This window comes from Canis lupus, chromosome 7, assembly GCF_011100685.1.
Source record: "Canis lupus familiaris isolate Mischka breed German Shepherd chromosome 7, alternate assembly UU_Cfam_GSD_1.0, whole genome shotgun sequence".
Taxonomy (NCBI): Eukaryota; Metazoa; Chordata; class Mammalia; order Carnivora; family Canidae; genus Canis; species Canis lupus.
The window spans coordinates 75,322,356-75,341,791 of NC_049228.1; the positions used below are offsets into that span (position 1 = coordinate 75,322,356).

Sequence of the window (19,436 nt, forward strand, 5' to 3'; positions counted from 1 at the left end):
CTGGCACCTCCCCCTGCTCATGCCCTTTCCCTCAAAAACATAAAATATTTTTTAAAAAGATTATAGTAAAATTCGTGTATTCATTCAACAAATACTGCATGAGTTTCACCATATCCCAAGAACCATGTGCCAAGAAGTCTTCTAAACATTGAGATATGGTAATTAATAAGGTAGACAACTATCCTTGCTTTTATGGAGTGTACAATATAGAAGTCCAGATAGGAAACTGATGCAAAATCCAAAATTAATGTGCAGTTTTTTTCTAATTGAGGAAAGAATGATAGTACTTTAGTTCTCTAATCATATCAGTTTGCAAGAAAATTATGATGCAAGAAATTTATTTTCCATAGACTTTTCTTCTCATAGAATAGTTTCTTTTAAATAGTTGTAAATCCTCAGAATTAATTATTAACAGTGTACATGTCTGAAATCCTTAACTGATTAAGGAACCTATTGTGTTTTGTTTTTTTCCAAGTAATTCTGAAATTGGACAAGAGGGAGAACTTTGGGTATCATCTTGTTTAATCTTCTTGTTTTTGGTATGGCGACTGGCGACTGGAACAAAAATCAAAAGATGAGAATCAAAACAAAGCAAATTGTTTTCTCTTTTATCAGCCCATTTTTTTTAAAGTCTTTCCCAGACTGTCCTTATTTCTTGCTGATCTTAAGCTTCATTGTTATGCTAAAATCAGCTATGACCTCAATGTTTAATTTAGCATAGAACTTTGAGTTAGAAGTGTGAACTCTAGCCTTCAATGTCATTTCATCTAGGTGTTGGAATACTAAAATAACATACGTTGGGATTGGTTTTTTGGGTTTTTGGTGTTTTTGTGTTTTGTTTTTTGTTTTGTTTTTGTTTTTCAGTTTATCCGGTTATTCATTGAGCAACACTTTTAGGGCACATATTTGATACTTCGTCATCACTTTAAGCCAGTTTTATAAATTGACAGAATAAAACATTTTTTCTAAATTTGCTCATGCAATATTTGAAAACCCTAAAGGAAAATTTCCATGTATTTGGTTAAATATTAATATATCATCTAAGCCAAGTTTTGGAATGTTAGGGTGAGAAGATATTCCCCCATTCCAGGAAATTACATATTACAAACCAATGAACATACAAAATATTTAGCCTTAAAATTTTTGTTAACTACCTTTTTTCTTACAGATTCCACACCAAATCATCCATCACAAACAACACCAGCCCAGAAGAAAACTCCCAGTTCCTCATCTCGACAAAAAGATAAAGTTAATAAAAGAAATGAACGTGGTGAAACTCCTTTACACATGGCAGCTATTCGAGGAGACGTGAAACAAGTCAAAGAATTAATAAGTTTAGGGGCAAATGTGAATGTGAAAGATTTTGCAGGTAAGACTAGTTATTATAAGATTAATGCTCAGGAACCAAAATTTATCATCTAAACAGATTCTTGTGTTATCTGCATTCCTACATTCCTCTTGCTGAAACAAAAAAGTTCTAAAAGTATACTTTATTATAAAATTCTTTGGGACTATGTACATAAAACCCTGATCCTCTGCTGCAATTCTATGTCAAGAACTACTCAAATTTTTGGGATGCCTGGGTGGCTCAGGAGTTGAGCATCTGCCTGGAGTCCCGGGATCGAGTCCCACATCGGGCTCCCTGCATAGAGTCTGCTTCTCCCTCTGCCTATGTCTCTGCCTCTCTCTGTCTCTCAGGAATAAATAAATAAAACCAAAAAAAAAAAAAAAAAAAAAAAGAACTACTACTCAGATTCTCAAATTTTTAAATATTAAACTTGAAGAATCTAGTCTAAATCCTAAAATTACCTATTACCATAAAATTCTTTATCCAATTTAGATTCTATTATAGATGAATTTTCCAAAGTGTTATTTCATAAGTCTTTGAAGGACATTATTCAGTTGAACATGAGAACTTTGAGCATGTTAGTGTTTTATTTTAATTACTCAAATACCATACCAGTACATTCTTACTGTAAAGAATTCAAACAGTTAAAGCATGTAGGGAACAATATAGAGATCCCTTTAGTTTCACATTGTACAGTACGGTTTTTTTTCTTCTCTTTTTTTTTTTTTTTTTTTTTTTTTTGCCACAGAAGTGTTACCAATTTGGAGGTTATCCTTTCTGTGCATTTTTATCATATGTATAAAGTGAACATTTATTCATATATAGGCTTTTTTAAAAAAATTAAATCATTCCATCTATACTATCAGTCTTTAGGTTTGTAACCTGACTTTTTTTACTGAATGTCTTACAGATATTTCTGTCAATACATATAAGTGGTTCTATTTGATTCATTTCAATAGCTGCATACTGTTGCATAGTATAGATTCAATGGACAATACTTTATTGAACACTCCTACAAAAGTAATTCAGTGTATAGTTATAGAAGGGTTTTAGAATTTCAGAACAGAAGCTGTTAAGGGGATGCATATTTAAAAATTTTTTTAATACAGGCAAATGCCCCCCCAAAAAAAAATTTTTTTTATCAGTATACACTACTATCAGGAGCCGTTTTCCTAACATCTTTACTAAAGCTGGATATTATCAGTCTAATTATTAACAATCTGACAAATGAAAAAAGTCCTTACTTTGGATTTTCCTTTTTTTTTTTTTTTTTTTAAGATTTTATTTATTTATTCATGAAAGACACACAGAGAGAGAGAGTGAGTGAGTGCGAGAGCAGAGACAGGCAGAGGGAGAAGCAGGCTCCATGCAGGGACCCTGACGCGGAACTGGATCCCCAGTCTCCAGGACCACACCCTGGACTGAAGGCGGCGCTAAACCGCTGAGCCACAGGGGCTGCCCAATTTGGATTTTCCTAATCAGTAGTGACACTGAATATTTCTTCTAGTGCGTACTATAAATTTATGTATATATTGTGACCTGCAAGATGGAGTCTTTTGGCCATTTGTCTTATGGGAGTATTATTAATATGTAAGAGCCCTTTGCTTAGTGTAGGTTTTAATTCTCTCAAATATTATAAAGGTTTTCACTATCTGTGGCTATGTTTGAATTTTCACTTCAATGTTGTTTATTACACTAAAATTTTAATTTTTTACATAATACCAGTTAATCTTTTTGTTTATGGGTTCTTTGATTTTCTTTTAGAAGGCCTTCTCTATTCCTATATAATAAAACTATATCCCTCTGTTTTTTCATTTCCAAATTTTGTTTTTGTTTTGCTTTACATGTAGCCCTAGTAGAACACACTTGGAATTCATTTCTCTATTTGGTGTGAATAGTAAAAAGGGCAATGAACAGGATCTGCTTTAAAGAATTAAACTTAAAATGCATAGCATCCACTCTAGAAGAAAACTCCATATTATATATCAGAAGAATATATTATGCATCATTATATTTCAGAAACCAAAAAGGGTTTTGATCTACTAATTCCATTTCTAAAAACTTACCTTAAATATTTAGTCATGGCTATGCATGAAGATTTAGTTGTAAGGGTATTTGTTGCGGCATTGTTTTTAATATTTTAAAAATTGCAAAATGCCCAGTAATAGGATCTTGCTTAAATAAATTATGGTGTATCAATCAGTGTTATACTGTGTTGTAGAAGTTTAATGACATGGGAGATTATTTTCACTGCAGTAAGTAGAAGACAGGTAAACAACTTTCCCAGTTTTGCTTTAAAATTATAAATCTAGAGGTCCCTGACTGAGTGCCTCAGGCTGTTGGGTGTCCAACTCCCAATCTCAACTCAGATACTGATCTCAGGGTCATGAGTTCAAGCCCCAAGATGGGCTCCATGCTAAGCATGGAGCCTACCTTAAGAAATTAATAAGTCTAAGAGGGAGAAAATTTAGGATTTAGACTAGATCCTTGAAAGTGTTATATTTGGGTGGTGGAATATGGGTGATGCTTCTTTTCTGCTTTGTATTTTTTGTTTTCTAATTTTTTCTTTCATGAACACGTTACTTTTTTTTATTACCAAAGTTACTGTAATGGCAAATTTATTTTAGTTAAAGTAGATATTAAGTCTGGAAAAGATGAAAACTCTTAAAACATAGGGTTTTTTTGTTTGTTGAAATCCTTTAACAAGCTTATTAATATTTTGTCTGAAAAAAAAGTTTTGTCTGCTTTCTCTGCTCTTTTTCCATAGTTCAGATGATTACTATAAATTATAGCAAATTTATATTCATTGGATAAGCTTAAATGTTTAATATTTTGGTAAGATAATTTATCCCCAAAGGAAATAATACTAACATAAATGAACCTTCTGTAAAATTGGTAGTGTTCTTAGGTGTTTATTTCCAGTAGCTTGTTCATCATTCTTTTTTTCTTCTGTACTACATGCATTAGAATCAGTGTAACTCACACAGTTTATGTTTATTAAAAGACATATTTTGAATTAGTACAGTTTAACCATGTTAAATTAATATTCTAACTTTAGGCTGGACGCCATTGCATGAAGCTTGCAACGTTGGATATTATGATGTTGCTAAGATACTTATAGCAGCTGGAGCAGATGTTAACACACAAGGATTAGATGATGACACTCCACTCCATGATTCTGCTAGTAGTGGGCACAGAGATGTAAGTATGATAGAAAAATCAGTATACATTTGCAAAGTATTTATTCAACCCAGAGTTAGTTAGTTCACTTCTTAGTCATACCATCTCATGTCCTATTTCATTCATTACCTGGTCAGCTCATCTATGTTTTATTTTTCCTTTTTTCTGCCTTCTCATTGCTAATCCCTATCACAGACAGATTTACATATCCTATCTTCATAAAATCTGTCTGACTTGATAATTAAACAGGATGGTAAATTTTTATTGCAAGGGCTTCTACTGTCAGATAACTAGGTGTAGTGGTTAAGGCAGATTTTACTTACAGTTAAAATTTGCCTGAGTACTCCTGCCTATATATTTTTTTAGACTTATTAATTTTAACAACCTCTTGTTATGCAACCTTCATTCCTGAATTTTAGCTGACATTTATTTAGCATATTTAGATGACTTACGTGTATACTAAAAACGTAATCAAACATGATTATATATGCTTACAGATTAATGGCATCTTTAAACTTCATTTTTAGTTTGTTTTGCTGTAACTCTATGAACCCTGGTAGGTTTTAAATTCCATTTGCATTTTCAGTCTTTGGCATGTCGATATCAAAGATAAACCCATTCTAAAATAAAACTAAACCCATCTTTGTTGTAATGAAGCTCATGTTTTAAGTGTGTTTAATGCTTAATTGTGTTGCAGTAATCTTACAATGAGAACAGAACAACCTGGGGCACTATAAGCAATGTTTCTAAAGCAGGATTTTGCATTTCAGATAAATAGGTTTTCTCTTTACATACTTTTTACTTCTGTCAAAGAATATTTGGACATAATTTAGAAAGCTGAAAAGTACTATTCAGCTTTTAAAGATAACTGCAGACTCCTGTTCTTCCCACTTCCCAGAATCTTTTGCCAAAAGCAACTATTGTAGGTTTTTATTCTAGTAGTTACTTCTGTATTTCTAACAAGATGAAGCTGCCCTTGGTTTTTTAATTTTTAGTTATTATTTATTGACCTCCTGCAAAGGATTTTATTGCTGCTCAGAGACTCACAGAATCTATACTGTCTAGTCTGTACCAGTCAATACTGCACTATATATAATTGTTTTTTCTTTTTTGGATTTTTTATTTTCTAGGTTAACACATTGCCTTGTTTGTAGTTTTTTGGTTGTGTTTTTTTTTGTTTGTTTGTTTTGTTAGTTTTCCATGCATCTATTTTTGTTCTTCTTTACTCTGTGACATAACTCTTAAATGCCTGAATGCCTGTAAATAAAACAAAGCACATTGATCAGCTTACTACTTTTGAGAAATACTGATGGGGGCTTTCTCATATCCCCTATATACAAGATATCTTGTATCCTGATCTGATTTGGACTAGTTGCTCTTTAGATCTGTAGCATGGATGCTGTCCTGGAATATTGCTTTACCATTAATCCCATGTGGGATTCTCAGTCTCTCCATGAGATTTCCAGTTCCTGGATGCCCATCTTAACTCTCTGAGGATATTAAGTGGTTTATTCCACTTCCTGCATGGTCACTGATTTCCCAAGATCTTTCACATATTATTGCTCTGATTTGGTGTATTTCTCACATTCGAGATTTTCTGTAAACTTCTGTTCCTTCATATTTGAATGAAGCTCTAAAAAGCCTGATTGACATGATGTATAATGTGCAGAGCTTGTTGGCTGTTGGGCTTCTCTATAATATGTCTGGGGGACAAGATAGCAGTTTTGTCAGAAGTCTCCTAAATGTCAGTATTTGTAGGTCCTTCTCTTGGGACAGATAGTTTCTCCAGAAAGCAATATTCTACTTTCCTGTCTGGATAACATAAGAATGTTTTCTAGCATTCTAGAAGCCAAGCATAGGAGGATTACGTTTGACAGTGGTGAGGGGAGGCTGTAAACTCATTCTGTCTTAGAGATACTTTTATTCAATCCTCCTGACTTAAGGAAAATCCCATTAAACTGTTCTCCACTGTGCTGTCTAAACCCAAAAACTTACTCTTATTTTGAGGAAGACTTCTCTTCAGGAATGGAGAAAGGTGCATTTGCCTGGCTGTGAAGGCTTGAGAAGAGAAGCACAGTCATTACAATTAGTACTTTCCGGGTACTTTTCTAAAAGACCTGAAAGTTTGAACAATGACCTGACCACAGTATGTTAGGACTGTCAGTACTCTGTCTAAATCATGGCAGCGAGCATGTAATCCAGTTCAGAAATCCTGTTTTAGACACTGCTCCTAGAACCACTTCCACATATACCATAGGTTGGGTGTCCTGGGATTCTGAGACAGAAATTTTCAGGTGATTGCAGAGGAAAGGAGGAAAGAGGGTTATGATTTCAGGAACAACACCTGTAAGGATGTGACAGGAGCAGGAGATAACAGGGAGAATCTGAACTGCAGTGCAGCCACACCAACACTTCAGCCAATCTTTTGGGAGTTCTTGATACTAGGATGCACTTCTGAGATGCTTTGATTTGCGGTAAGCATTAGGTCTGTGTGCCCCCACGTGGGAATGCAAGCTGCTGATGGCAAGGAGGCATACCCTTATGTACTTCTACTCCCTTTGGCCATGGCAGTTCCTGGTGAGGAACTTTGCTAGCAGTTGTTAGTGAGCAATACTCCCAGCATCTGGAGGTGTAAGTATCTTGGCCCAGAAGAGGGTATCTGAGCAGTTTATCCACTATAAACTTCAGTTGGCAGCTTCTGCCCAGCACCATTACCTGCCCTGCTGATCCATATGCAGCTGCCTCTCCACTTCAATCTATAGTCCAGACATAGCCCAGGGCAACACACACCATTGCCCACCACTAGTGAACATGCAGATCTGTTTCCATGACTGCTTTCCCTCCTTGCTTACCAGCAGCAAATCCAATCAACTGTTCACTCTTAGGTTTCTCCAAGCAAGAGTCAAACATTGTCCTATGTGAACCCCAAACTCCTGACATGGGTAAAACTTTATTTTCACAGTGATATAATCCCAAGTGAACCTCATATGGTATAAGGGCAGGAAATTCCCTTTAAAAAAATGTCCTCATACATTGTTTTCCTGTTGAATGGCCCAGTGATAGTAATAGAAGAGAAGGTTTAGTTATCTTACAGCAAGTCTGGTATTATATACAACATTTCTTTTTAAGTTGGAAGAACACTTAGTCTTCACTACCATCACTTTTAATATCTTGTACTCTGAATTCCACAAAGTCAGAAATTTCCTCTGCTTGAAACTGTGCCATAAATAACTTTTTCTTTGAGGTATATTTGAACAGTCTGCATATAAGTAGCACCGTTTCATTACAAATGAAGATATTATTGCTTATTGATCTGAATAACATTTGGAACTACTGCAATTTTTCATATTAAGGAAGACTTGGTAATGAAGTGTCACATAAATCATTTATCTGAGGTTCTTATAACTTTGCATTTTCAGGTAGTTGCATTTGTTTGCCTTCTTTGAGTCAGTAGGCTTCAGTGAATATTTCCCAAAGTCAAATAATATAAAAAACCAACTGGGTAACAAAAATGAAAATCATATTTTGCTGCAAGAAAAACCCTCAGTATTCAAATGATAAAATGAGTGGGATATGAAGCTAAATATGGATAACTTCCCTCTGATCATTTAGTTTGTGTTATTATTTTGTGAACTACATTACATTAACTTCTCACAGCAGTATTTGTGTTTTCACTGTGGACAAGAAGTGTTATAAATATTTTATATGTATTGTTTCTTTTAATTACCACAATAATCAAATAAGCTCTGGTGTGTCTTGTTAAGACTGTGTGGCCTGTTACATTTCAATACCCTCAGCCTCTCCATGAGTGTGGAGGAGCGTTGACATAAGAAATCCCTCTCTTCCAAGACATTCCCAGGTTTATTGAATTAATGTGACTCCAGATTAAGGGACCAAAAAGAATCAATCTCAATGTCTTTAAAAAAAAAAAAAAAAAAAAAAAAGATTTATTTATTTACATGTGTGAGAGTGGTTGGTTGATTTATGGATTGATGTGAGGAAGCACGAGTGGGAGAGGGAGAAAGAACCTCAAGCAGACTTCACACTGAGTGCATAGCCTGACACGGGGCTAGACCTCAGGACCCTGAGATCACTACCTGAGCCAAAACCAAGAGTTGGACACTTAAACTGTGCCACCCAGGTGCTCTAATCTCCGTGTCTTTTCACAGAAAATGAGATAATGACTCAGTAATCTGGGAGAATTATTATTTAATACAGTCTCTAGTGAGAAAGATAAGACATGCTTCGTGATGTCCTAGTTTAGATTTTGATATCTTTTCACACCTTTCTGCTGGAAAATCCTCTTTTTTTCTTTCTTTAGCAGCAAACATTCTCTGCTATATTTTCTTTTTTGACATGCAGGAAAAATTTCAATGTTAAGCTGCCTAAAAAAACAAATTTTACTCTAATTGAGGAAAAAATGGAATTTGGAATGAAAGTAGATATGAATTAAATTTTTGCCCTGGCCAACTTACCAACTATGTGATTGTGATCAAGTTACTTTTCTCTGACTCTCCATTTCCTCATCTTTAAATTATGTAATAGATAATACCTATCTAAAGGGCATATTTGGGATCCCTGGGTGGCGCAGCGGTTTGGCGCCTGCCTTTGGCCCAGGGCGCGATCCTGGAGACCTGGGATCGAGTCCCACATCAGGCTCCCGGTGCATGGAGCCTGCTTCTCCCTCTGCCTGTGTCTCTGCCTCTCTCTCTCTCTCTGTGACTGTCAGAAATAAAAAAAAAAAAAATTAAAAAAAAAAAAAAAAAAAGGCATATTTTGAAGGGGAAAAAGATACTGTGCATATAAACATACCCTGAAATCTAAAATTATATAGAAATGTCAGAGGTAAAAGATTAAAAGCTACCTTTACATTAGTATTTTTCATATATACCCAAATATTTTAGAAACTAAAATTTGGAAAACTAAAAATGCTATTTTTCTTATTTACTTTTTTCTCAAAGGTATTTTTCATGATTATCAAAGTTCTAATTTTGAAGAAAAATGCAGCCTATAAATGTTATTTTTCCTAAACTGATTTTTGCTTACCACTGGACCAGTCTTTTCTGCTCCCTTGGCAATCTGTATATGCCTATATGATAACAAGACTTCATTTATAAGGCCTGACAATATATAGGGTACATTTCCTTTTCCACTGCATTTATCAGAAAGTGACTTATTTTCTGGCTATGACTTTTTTTTTTTTAAAGAGAGAAGCACATGCATGTGGATAGGGACTGGGGGGCGGAGATGGTGGGGGGAGTGCGTGGAGAGGGAAACTTGATCTCACTACCCTGAGATCATGACCTGAGCCAAAACCAAGAGTTCAACACTTAATAGTGAGAGCCACCCAGGCACCCGGGCTATGATATTTTAAATACTGTACTTTTTGCTCTTCTTTTTAAAAACATTATTAATAGTTTATCAAAGATGAATTGTTTTTCTTTAAACTGATAAAGATTTCCTAGTTTTTAAATATGTTAAAGAATTATGCCTTGTTAGACACGTTTATATGAATACAACTTTCTAAATGTGCACAGAGCTGCAAATATTTCCAGAGGCTGACCTTTGAGTTCATTACTTACAGGGACTCAAACACTACTTCCAGTCTCTTTCCAGAGGGAGACTGGCATGCTACTTTCAAGGGATCCTTGCTTTTCCTCCTACCAACATGCCTAGGATAGTAGGAGTCACAATTCAGAGCTATTTTCTCCTTGTTCTTTTACTTACACCCAAAGAGGAGGAGGGAAATGAGAGCCACCAGACTCTCATTTGTATATATCTATCTGTACCATTTATTATGAATCTCTACCTAACAATTGAATTTCTTTCAGTAATACTTAGAACAATTTCAGCCATCCATAAAACATTTCTAAGGTGAGAGAGACAGAAAGATAGCAGTTTTGTGCCCTTTTTAAAATTATTTAGAGCAAGAAGATTAACATAACTTACTAAGAACCTAATCTTTAGCTTACTATTTGCAAGTATGTATAGTTTTTCATGATACGTATTTTTGAAATGCCTTTTTCCTAGTTCCGTTTTAGATACCTATCTCTAATTTCACCATTTTTACCTATTTCGAGTTTGTTCCCTCTTGTGTTTTAAGCAACTTTAAGTTATTTTAAATCCTTTTTAGCATAAATGATTATTTGCATGTCAGGATAATCTGTAAAGGATTATCTATGTTGGGGTTTTGTAACATCTGAATTAAGAAGCTGTCCCTGACTCATCATAGACACGTAATAAGTATTTGCTGATTATTTCCTGATGGGTGTAGAAAGTTTTCAGCAATATCAAGATCCTGCATTCTATTTTTGTATCTTAGAGCTCTAGCCTAAGGAAATAAGCCTAAAAATGGAAAATTCTCAACTTACAAAGGTGTACACTACAGTATTATTTATAATAACTAAAAGGTTTTATTTTGGTTACCTTTTCCAAACCCCTAAAATGACAGTAAGAGGAGACTCTAAATGACAGATGCACAAGAACAAAAACAGAAGAAACAAAACCAATATTTTGGGAGATGGAAACTAGAAGAATTGAGTGGTTTACTGATCTAGAACAGGGTTTGGCAAACTTTTTCTGTAAAGGGCCAGATAGTAAATATTTTAGATTTTGTTGGCTACATGCCGCCTCCACCATCCCTTCCTTTCTCCTCACTTTTTTTCCCATTCTCTTCCTCTGAACTAATTTTCCTTTATGAATCCTTTTTAAAATAGCAGAGGGAGAAGGAGAGAGAAGTAATCTTAAGCAGACTCCATGCCCTACAGAGAGCCCAGCATGGGACTCGATCTCACAACCCTGAGATCATGACCTGAGCCAAAATCAAGAGTCAGTCACTCAATCGACCAAGTCACCCAGGCACCCCTAAAGTATTTTAAAAGAATATAAAAACAATTCTTCAGTGGCTGGCCAGATTTGGCTTATAGACCAAATTTGCCAACCCCTGGTTTAGAAAATCAAAGAAAACTGAAACCAAAGCCATTCCAACACAGAATCCAAGAAAGCATATAAAGTTTAGGAATTGGTGGTACCCGGAAGTATCCCACTTTCTGGTGGTACTTCTAGAAGTGCCTGTTATGTTAGGACTGTAAAGAAGAGAAATGAATCAAAGTCTTTTTGTCCCTTAGTAACATTATATAACCAGATGACTACACCTCTCCACTCTGGCAGATAAAAGGAGGTTGATGTCCAGATAGATATGAACCATATATTCTGGACTGACATACCATAAAAGTAAGTGAGAGTAAGGATTAAGTGTAAGTTAATTAAGTAAAACATACTAAACATTAAGACCTCAGCCTCCTTTCAGCAACCACAATGCTGACAGTAAGGCTTACAGTTTTTAGGCATGAGTTGAAAGATTTCTCCACGGGAAATTGAACTAGGCAAGAGGGGAGTCTGATGAAATAGTCCTATCATATGAGAATTAGCATGAAGTCCATCTGTCAGTTTTTTAGTGTCTTATTCTTATGTGTGGACAGCCAGTGATCCACCTGGATTTGAAAAAAGCCTTTAATATAGATGGCAAAGACCAAAATAAGCAAAAAGAAAAGTAGGAACTTGGAGGACAGGATAATGCCATGAGGAACCTCCCAAAAATCCATCAGTTTCCCCCAAAAGATAAGAGTTTATTGTAGCTATGAAATAAGACCTGAATGTGTTAAACAAGGAACAGTCAATGAAGGAAAAAAACCTCTTGGAAATTAATAATATGGTAGCAAAAATGAAAAGTGGGTTACAGTTGACCCTTGACTAACACAGATTTCAACTGCATGGGGCCACTTACTTGCAGATTTTTTTTTCAATAAATGAGATACAGTACTGTACATGTATTTTTCCTCTACCTTACTTTATTGTAAGAATACAGCATATGATGCAAAATAACACACAAAATGTGTGTTTACTACTGATACAATTGCTGGGGCTTCCAGTTAGTAGTAGGCCCTTAGTAATTAAGCTCTTGGAGAGTCCAAAGTTGCACATAGATATTTGGCTACACAGGGGTCAGCATCCCTAACTCCACATTGTTCAAGGGTCACTTGTGTTGAGGAAGTCTCCCAGAAACCAGGAAGCAAAAAGATAAAGGTGAAATGAGAAAAATGATTACTTCAGGAGATCTAGTATCTTAGTAAGAGTTCTTTGAAGACAGAACAGTGAAAACATAGAAGGGACATTATCAAATAAAACTAGAAATTTTCCTAGAACTGGAGGAAGTTGGGTCTTCATATTGAAAGGGCAGTTTAATGCTCAGCACATGGATGTAAGAAGACCAAGGTCAAATACATTTATCATGGGGGGGGGGGTGTGCACCTGGTGTTTCAGTCGGTTGAGTGTCCAACTTTTGTTTCAGCTCGAGTCATGATCTCAGGGTCCTCGGATAGAACCCCACATCAGTCTCCCTACTCAGCAAGATGTCTGCTCCCCTTCTCCCTCTGTCCCTCCTGGTCGGTCTCTCTTTCTCTCTCTTTCTCTCTCTCTCTCTCTCTCTCAAATCTTTTTTTTTTTTTTAAATGCATTTATCCTGGAATTTCAGAACAGTAGGGGCAAATAACGTCCTGAAGTGTACAGAGAGAAAAAATAAATCATTATGTGTAAGGTAAAAAAAAAAAAAAAAATCAGAATGGCATCAGACTTTTCATTAACGACACTGGAAGATAGAAGATAATGGAGTGATGCCTTCAAATTTGGAGGGAAAGTTGTCCTTTATCCAGACTAAGTATTAATCAAGTGAAGATGGAATAAAGTATTTCCTGACATGTGAAAAATCTTTACTTAGGAATTATCTGAAGTTGGTGATTTAGCAAAATGAGAGTAATTCAGAAAAGAACATAAGATCTAAAGAATCCAACACAGAATTGAGGGAAGGCTACTTCTGGGATGATAGGATGAAGGGAAGTAACATCTGGAAAGCAAATTTAGAGAACAACCGGTCCATTTTAGAGCATATTAGAAGATTTGGAGGAGGAAGTCCCTAACAACAACAAAAAATGATAGTATATTGAATCAAAGAGATCTGTACTTGTAGCAGAATGGGAGATGAATTAAAGATGATTATGTGGGGATCCCTGGGTGGCGCAGCGGTTTAGCGCCTGCCTTTGGCCCAGGGCGCAATCCTGGAGACCCAGGATCGAATCCCACGTCGGGCTCCCAGTGCATGGAGCCTGCTTCTCCCTCTGCCTGTGTCTCTGCCCCTCTCTCTCTCTCTCTCTCTCTCTCTCATTCTCCGTGACTATCATAAATAAAAAAAAAAAAAAAAAGATGATTATGTGGAAAACTGAGCAAATGAAAAATCAAGGCATTTAACCCCATGGGGAAAAATGTAGTTGTGTAAGAATGGAAATTTAATCATAGTGCACTGCTTGACTCAACATTTTTATTAGTCTTAATGCACAAGCAATACATACTATTGGAAAACTAGGAGGAAGGGAAATGTATGTGTATGGGGGGAGAGGGGATGAGAGTTGGTGAAGAGCAGCTGAATCCACATCTTCCATTGTAAAATAGGCAGTGCCTAAAACTGAAAAATATGGAAGCAGCAAACTTAAAATCTGTTACTCGAGTATATGAAGATATGTTTTGGAGAGAGTTCTTCCCCAGTGGCCTTGAAAAGCTAGTTGATCTTTTAAAATCAAAAGTATGTGTAATTTGATTAACATTAGTAAGAAAAAAGGGAGATAAAATACTAACAGTTGGGATTATGAGTAATTTGTATTCTTTATACATTCTTACAGTTCAGATTTTTTCAACATTGATAGTTTATTCTTTCGTAGTCCAGAAAAAAATACTCCATTATTCAATATGAGTCTCCGTTATTCTTAAATATTTTTTCATTTGTTAGGAATTCCTAATTTATAATACCTTGTTTAATATTGTTTCTTTAAAAAGATAGGATTTATTTCCTGAATACCAGAAAGTACCATAAATATGTGTTGGGAATAAATACTTGATGACACATGGCATTTGTGATCTAGAATAAGGAGAGAAATGTGTTAATTATAAGTATAGATTTACATATGATGGAACACAGTAATGTGAACAAAAATAGAAGATGAAAACAAAGAGACAGTGAGGAAGCAGAATTAATAATACTTGGCTACCTATTTGAAGTAAACTAGGAGTGAAAAACAAGTCAATGATGATTCTCAGCTTTCTGACTTCGGTGCATATATTTTGGTGCTAGTCACTGAGAATGGAAATAGATAAAAGATAAGGTGCAGGTTTAATGAAGTCTGTTTGGGACCTGTTGGTTTCAGCTGTTATATTGAAATGCAAATACACTCATCTAGATATATCCAGGATGTTTGTGTTTGGAGTTCAAGAAAGAGAGCTGAGAAAAAGCAAGCAGAAGAATGAAAACGAATGAATTGCCTAATTGTCAATCATTTTCAAACAGAATGGGTGAGATCTCCAAATAGATGATGTAGGCTAGAGCATGAGACAGTGAATCAAGGACAGAGACCTAGGGAAACAATCACTGGCTTAGATCTTTGCAGATCTTAGGAGACACATTTCATAGGACTGATGGTAGCATAATTTTGTAGGTAGAAGAACCTGAAGAGCTGATAGTCAAGGCTGCAAAGGTGAATACTCCCCAGAAGCTTGACTGTAAAGGAAAGAAGATTTAGCTAGAGGAGGGGAATAGAGCTTTCTATGGGAATATCTGTTTCGTTTCTTTTCTTAATGCCACCTGTTCTTTTAAGGTGAAAGAGACATGAACTGGAAAGACTGGCTTTCCAATCAGAAAGAGGTTTAAAACATAGAAAGGAGCCAATCAGAAAGAGGTTTAAAAACATAGAAGGAAGAGGATAAATGCAACAAACAAAAGAAATGAAATGATGACTAACCAGGCAAAAGCTTTTGGAGCTTTTGGCCTGTGGAGGCCACAGCTTACTTTATTTGGAAGGGGAGGAGAGGGCTTAAGAAAATGTCAAAGTAATGAATACAAAATTAGATCCAGGACCCTGTAAAGCAACCATGAAAGTGATGAGGGCCTTAAAGTCTAAGATTCATTGGTTCTCTGAGTAAATCATGTGAGTTCTGGGTAGTTTAAATTCCTGGGAGAAGATTAAGAGCATTGGTAGTGATATTAGCCTTACACAGAAGGATAATACTTCTTTTGAGACTCCCTCTAGAATATACATTATGAGACCAAGAAGCTTGTTATTCTTGTGCATTGATTTATCTGTGAAACTTGGAGCAGTGCTTATTAATAGATCCTCAGTAAATATTTATTGAATATATGATGGAACAGGAAGAAAAAATGATGAGATTTAGTACTCAAAGAGGCCAGCTTAAATTTTAAGGAGGAAATCTTTTTGTTAGTAGATAAGATCATCAGATGGAGGGTGAAGGGCAATGAAAATGGAACTTGAAGAGAGCAGTCATGATTTAGAATAGATACTGAGGAAGGGAGGCAGAGTAGATGAGGCAGAAGGATGCTGTGTTATCAAGAGAATGGTTGAAATGATACAATCTCTGAAGAGACTAAATCTTCCTATTGTTTAATATTGCAGATAGTGAAACTGTTACTTCGTCACGGTGGAAATCCATTTCAAGCTAATAAGCACGGGGAGCGTCCAGTGGATGTAGCAGAGACAGAGGAGTTGGAATTGCTGCTAAAAAGAGAGGTGCCTTTATCTGATGATGATGAAAGTTATACAGGTTCGTTTCAGATAATCTACATTTAACTGTTTGACATGGTATTTAGTAGAACATTCTGATTCTTCTTTAAATACATAAAATGTTTGAGTTCCTTAGAATAATGCTAGCCAGCTGTTAAGAATGATGAATTTAGTAACCTCGGTATTTGCTGCATGTCCCCTGTGTAAGTGGGAACATAATGTCATTGCTCTGTTTTCATGATTCCCCCAGCCACCCTCCACCACAAACTGCTGTCATGTTCAAGTCTACTGCAGAACCTTTCGCCATTAACAGTTATCAGCACTGCTACTCTGACTTCTTTCATTCCTTTATAAATTAGAGAGCTATTAAACTAAACCCTTCCTGTTTTTCCTGGCATAAATGAGTCATCTTTGCATTTTTACTTCTTTGATTTAGGTAGTTGAACTCTGGTCTTTGTTGCAATGTAGGGGCACAGTTTTACAAACACAGTTTTAAAAAGAAAAGATTTAAAAGAATGTTTCAGAATACTTTTGGCATACTCCATTTTCTTTTAAACATAAACAGTTAAAAATATAACAGAAAAAAAACTTTCCTGCATTAAGAAAAGTCTTTCATGTGCAGATTGGAAGGGTTCATGTTTTCAGGCAAAAATCAATGAAAAAGAATTGACTCAGAATCATAACTGGCTGGGATGCCACCTAGATGGCTCAGTTGGTTGAGCATCTGACTCTTGATTTCAGCTCAGGTCTTGATCTCAGGTTGTGAGTTCAAGCTCCACATTGAGTTCAATGCTGATGTGGATCCTACTTTTAAAAAAAAGTCATAACTGGCCATATTCTCACAAAAGTTTAAAGAATTTCTATAAGAAATTAGATAATAGTGCTTCTTATATGAAAGGGAATAAAAATCAGACCATACTAATTTAATCTCATCCATTGCCAGAAGGCAATAAACCAACATCTATAGTTTTGAGGGATAGGTCTCCCCTTCCTTTTTTTTTTTTTTAACTATAATTGGCATATAACATTATATTAGTTTCAGGTATACAATGTAATGATTTGATGTTTATACATTCCAAAATGATTATTACAGTAAGGCTAGTTAACATCCATCATACATAGTTATAATTTTTTTCTTCTTATGAGAAGGAATTTTAAGATCTGTCTTAGCAACTTTGAAATATGCAGGACAGTATTATTAACTGTAGTCACCATGCTGTACATTACATCCCCATGACTTAGTTATTACTGGAAGTTTGTACTTTTTGACCCCTTTCACCTATTTTGCCCAGTGCCCACCTCTGGCAACCAATAATCTGTTCTCTGTATCAATGAGCTTGGTTTTTGTTTTGTTTTGTTTTGTTTTGTTTTTAGATTCCACATAAGTGAAATCATATGGTATTTGTTTTTCTCTGATTTATTTCACTTAGCATAATGATCTCAAGGTCTGTCCGTGTTACCACAAATGGCAGAGTTTATTCTTTTTTTATGGCTGAGTAATATTATATACATATACCACATCATCTTTAGCCATCATCCATAGATGGATATGTAGATTACTTCTGTATCTTGGCTATTGTAAATAATGCTATAGTGAACATGGGGGTGCATATATCTTTTTCAGTTAGTACTTTTGTTTCTTCAGATAAATACTCAAAAGTAGAATTGCTGGATCTTAATAGTAATTCCATTTTTAATTTTTTTTAGGAACTTCCATACCTTTTTCCATAGTGATTGAACTAATTTACATTCCCACCAACAGTGCATGAGGGCTCTGTTTTCTCCACATCTTTGCTAATAGTCTTTATTTCGTGTCTTTTTGATAATAGCCATTCTCACAGGGGTAAGGGGATATCTCATTGTGGTTTGCATTTCCCTGATAATTAGTGATATTAAGCATCTTTTTATATACTGTTGGCCATAGCTATGTCTTCTTTGGAAAAATGTCTATTCATATTCTCTGCCCATTTTAAAAAATTTTTTATTTAAATACAATAGTTAACATATATAATACATTATATGTTAATGTATTATTGGTTTCAGAGGTGGAGTTCAATGATTCATCAGTCTTCTGTAATACCCACTGCTCATTGCATCACCTGCCCTCCTTACTTTTCATCACCCAGTTACCCTGTCCCCTTTCTTTCTCCCCTCCAGCAATCCTGTTTGTTTCCTGTGATTAAGGGTCTCTTATGGTTTGTCTCCCTCTCTGATTTTGGTCTTGTTTTATTTTTTCCTCTCTTTCCCATCCCCATTTTTTAATTGGATTGTTTGCCTTTGAGTTGTATGAGTTCTCTATATGTTTTGGATACTTTTATGAGCTATGATTTCCAAATATTTTCTCCCATTCACTAGTTGCCTTTTCATTTTGTCTATTTCCTTTGCTGTGCAAAAGTTAGAATCCCAATATTTTATTATGAAAATGTTCAAACATACAGCAAAGCTCAAAGAGATATACAGTGAAGACCCTGGGTACATTTATACTACACTATAAACTACATTTTTTAGTTATTAACTTTTTACTATATTGCCTTTATAACATTATCACATACCTATCCATCTACCCACAATCTTATTTGATGTTTTCAAAATGAGTCGTAGATATTTCTAAATACTTCAGCATGCATTTTATTAACTAGAGTACAATTTTTATGTATTCTATGTATGATTATATAAGATAATATTTACACTTGTAAAATTAATAATTCTTTCTTTAATGAAACATTCTCTGAGTTTTGAAAATGTGTAGACCTGTATGATCCAGTCTTATCAAGATACAGACTCTGTCACTCCAGAAAGTTCCTTAGGCCCTCTCCTAGTCAGTTCCCACCTTTACCTGATCATTTACACCCTTTATGGTAGAAATTATTAGACAAGAATTCACTAATGGCTGATAATCTAGAGGGGATTTTTTTTTATGAAGAGCAGGATATTTACATGGCCTTTTCACATTTATAAGGGGGAGGAGACAACAGGGATAATAGGGAAGAGAAATTTTTTTCTGAACTATGATTAAATTTTAACATCATCAAAAGAGGGACGGATAGATACACATCATGTGCCTTCAGATGTGGTAGTATGAGAAGAATATAACATTACTTTTATAACATCCTGATTGTGAATGCATGATCATGAAGAATGTTCTCGTTTTTTTCCTTTTTAAAAACCAGTGCCATGAAAGATTAAGAAATGTCAGTGTCATAAAGTGATAGAAATGTTCCAGACTGTGTAAAGAGGTAATAATTAAAGGCAATACCTGTTCCTTGGCTATATACTATACTGGAGTG

The 19,436-nt window shown here is 35.2% G+C and overlaps 1 protein-coding gene across 5 annotated transcripts in view; it reads left to right on the forward strand.

Moving 5' to 3' along the window:
* The window catches only part of ANKRD12 (ankyrin repeat domain 12), a 123,347-nt gene that overhangs the window by 57,722 nt on the left and 46,189 nt on the right, over positions 1 to 19,436 (forward strand). For 4 of the 5 annotated variants that reach the window (XM_038543847.1, XM_038543850.1, XM_038543849.1 and 1 more), the window contains 3 exons: positions 1,169 to 1,369; positions 4,407 to 4,549; positions 16,042 to 16,189. In XM_038543847.1, coding sequence (XP_038399775.1) covers positions 1,169 to 1,369; positions 4,407 to 4,549; positions 16,042 to 16,189 — 492 coding nt within the window. Of the gene's footprint in view, positions 1 to 1,168; positions 1,370 to 4,406; positions 4,550 to 16,041; positions 16,190 to 19,436 lie in introns of those variants that run through there. The other variant, XM_038543851.1, reaches the window with a different exon arrangement.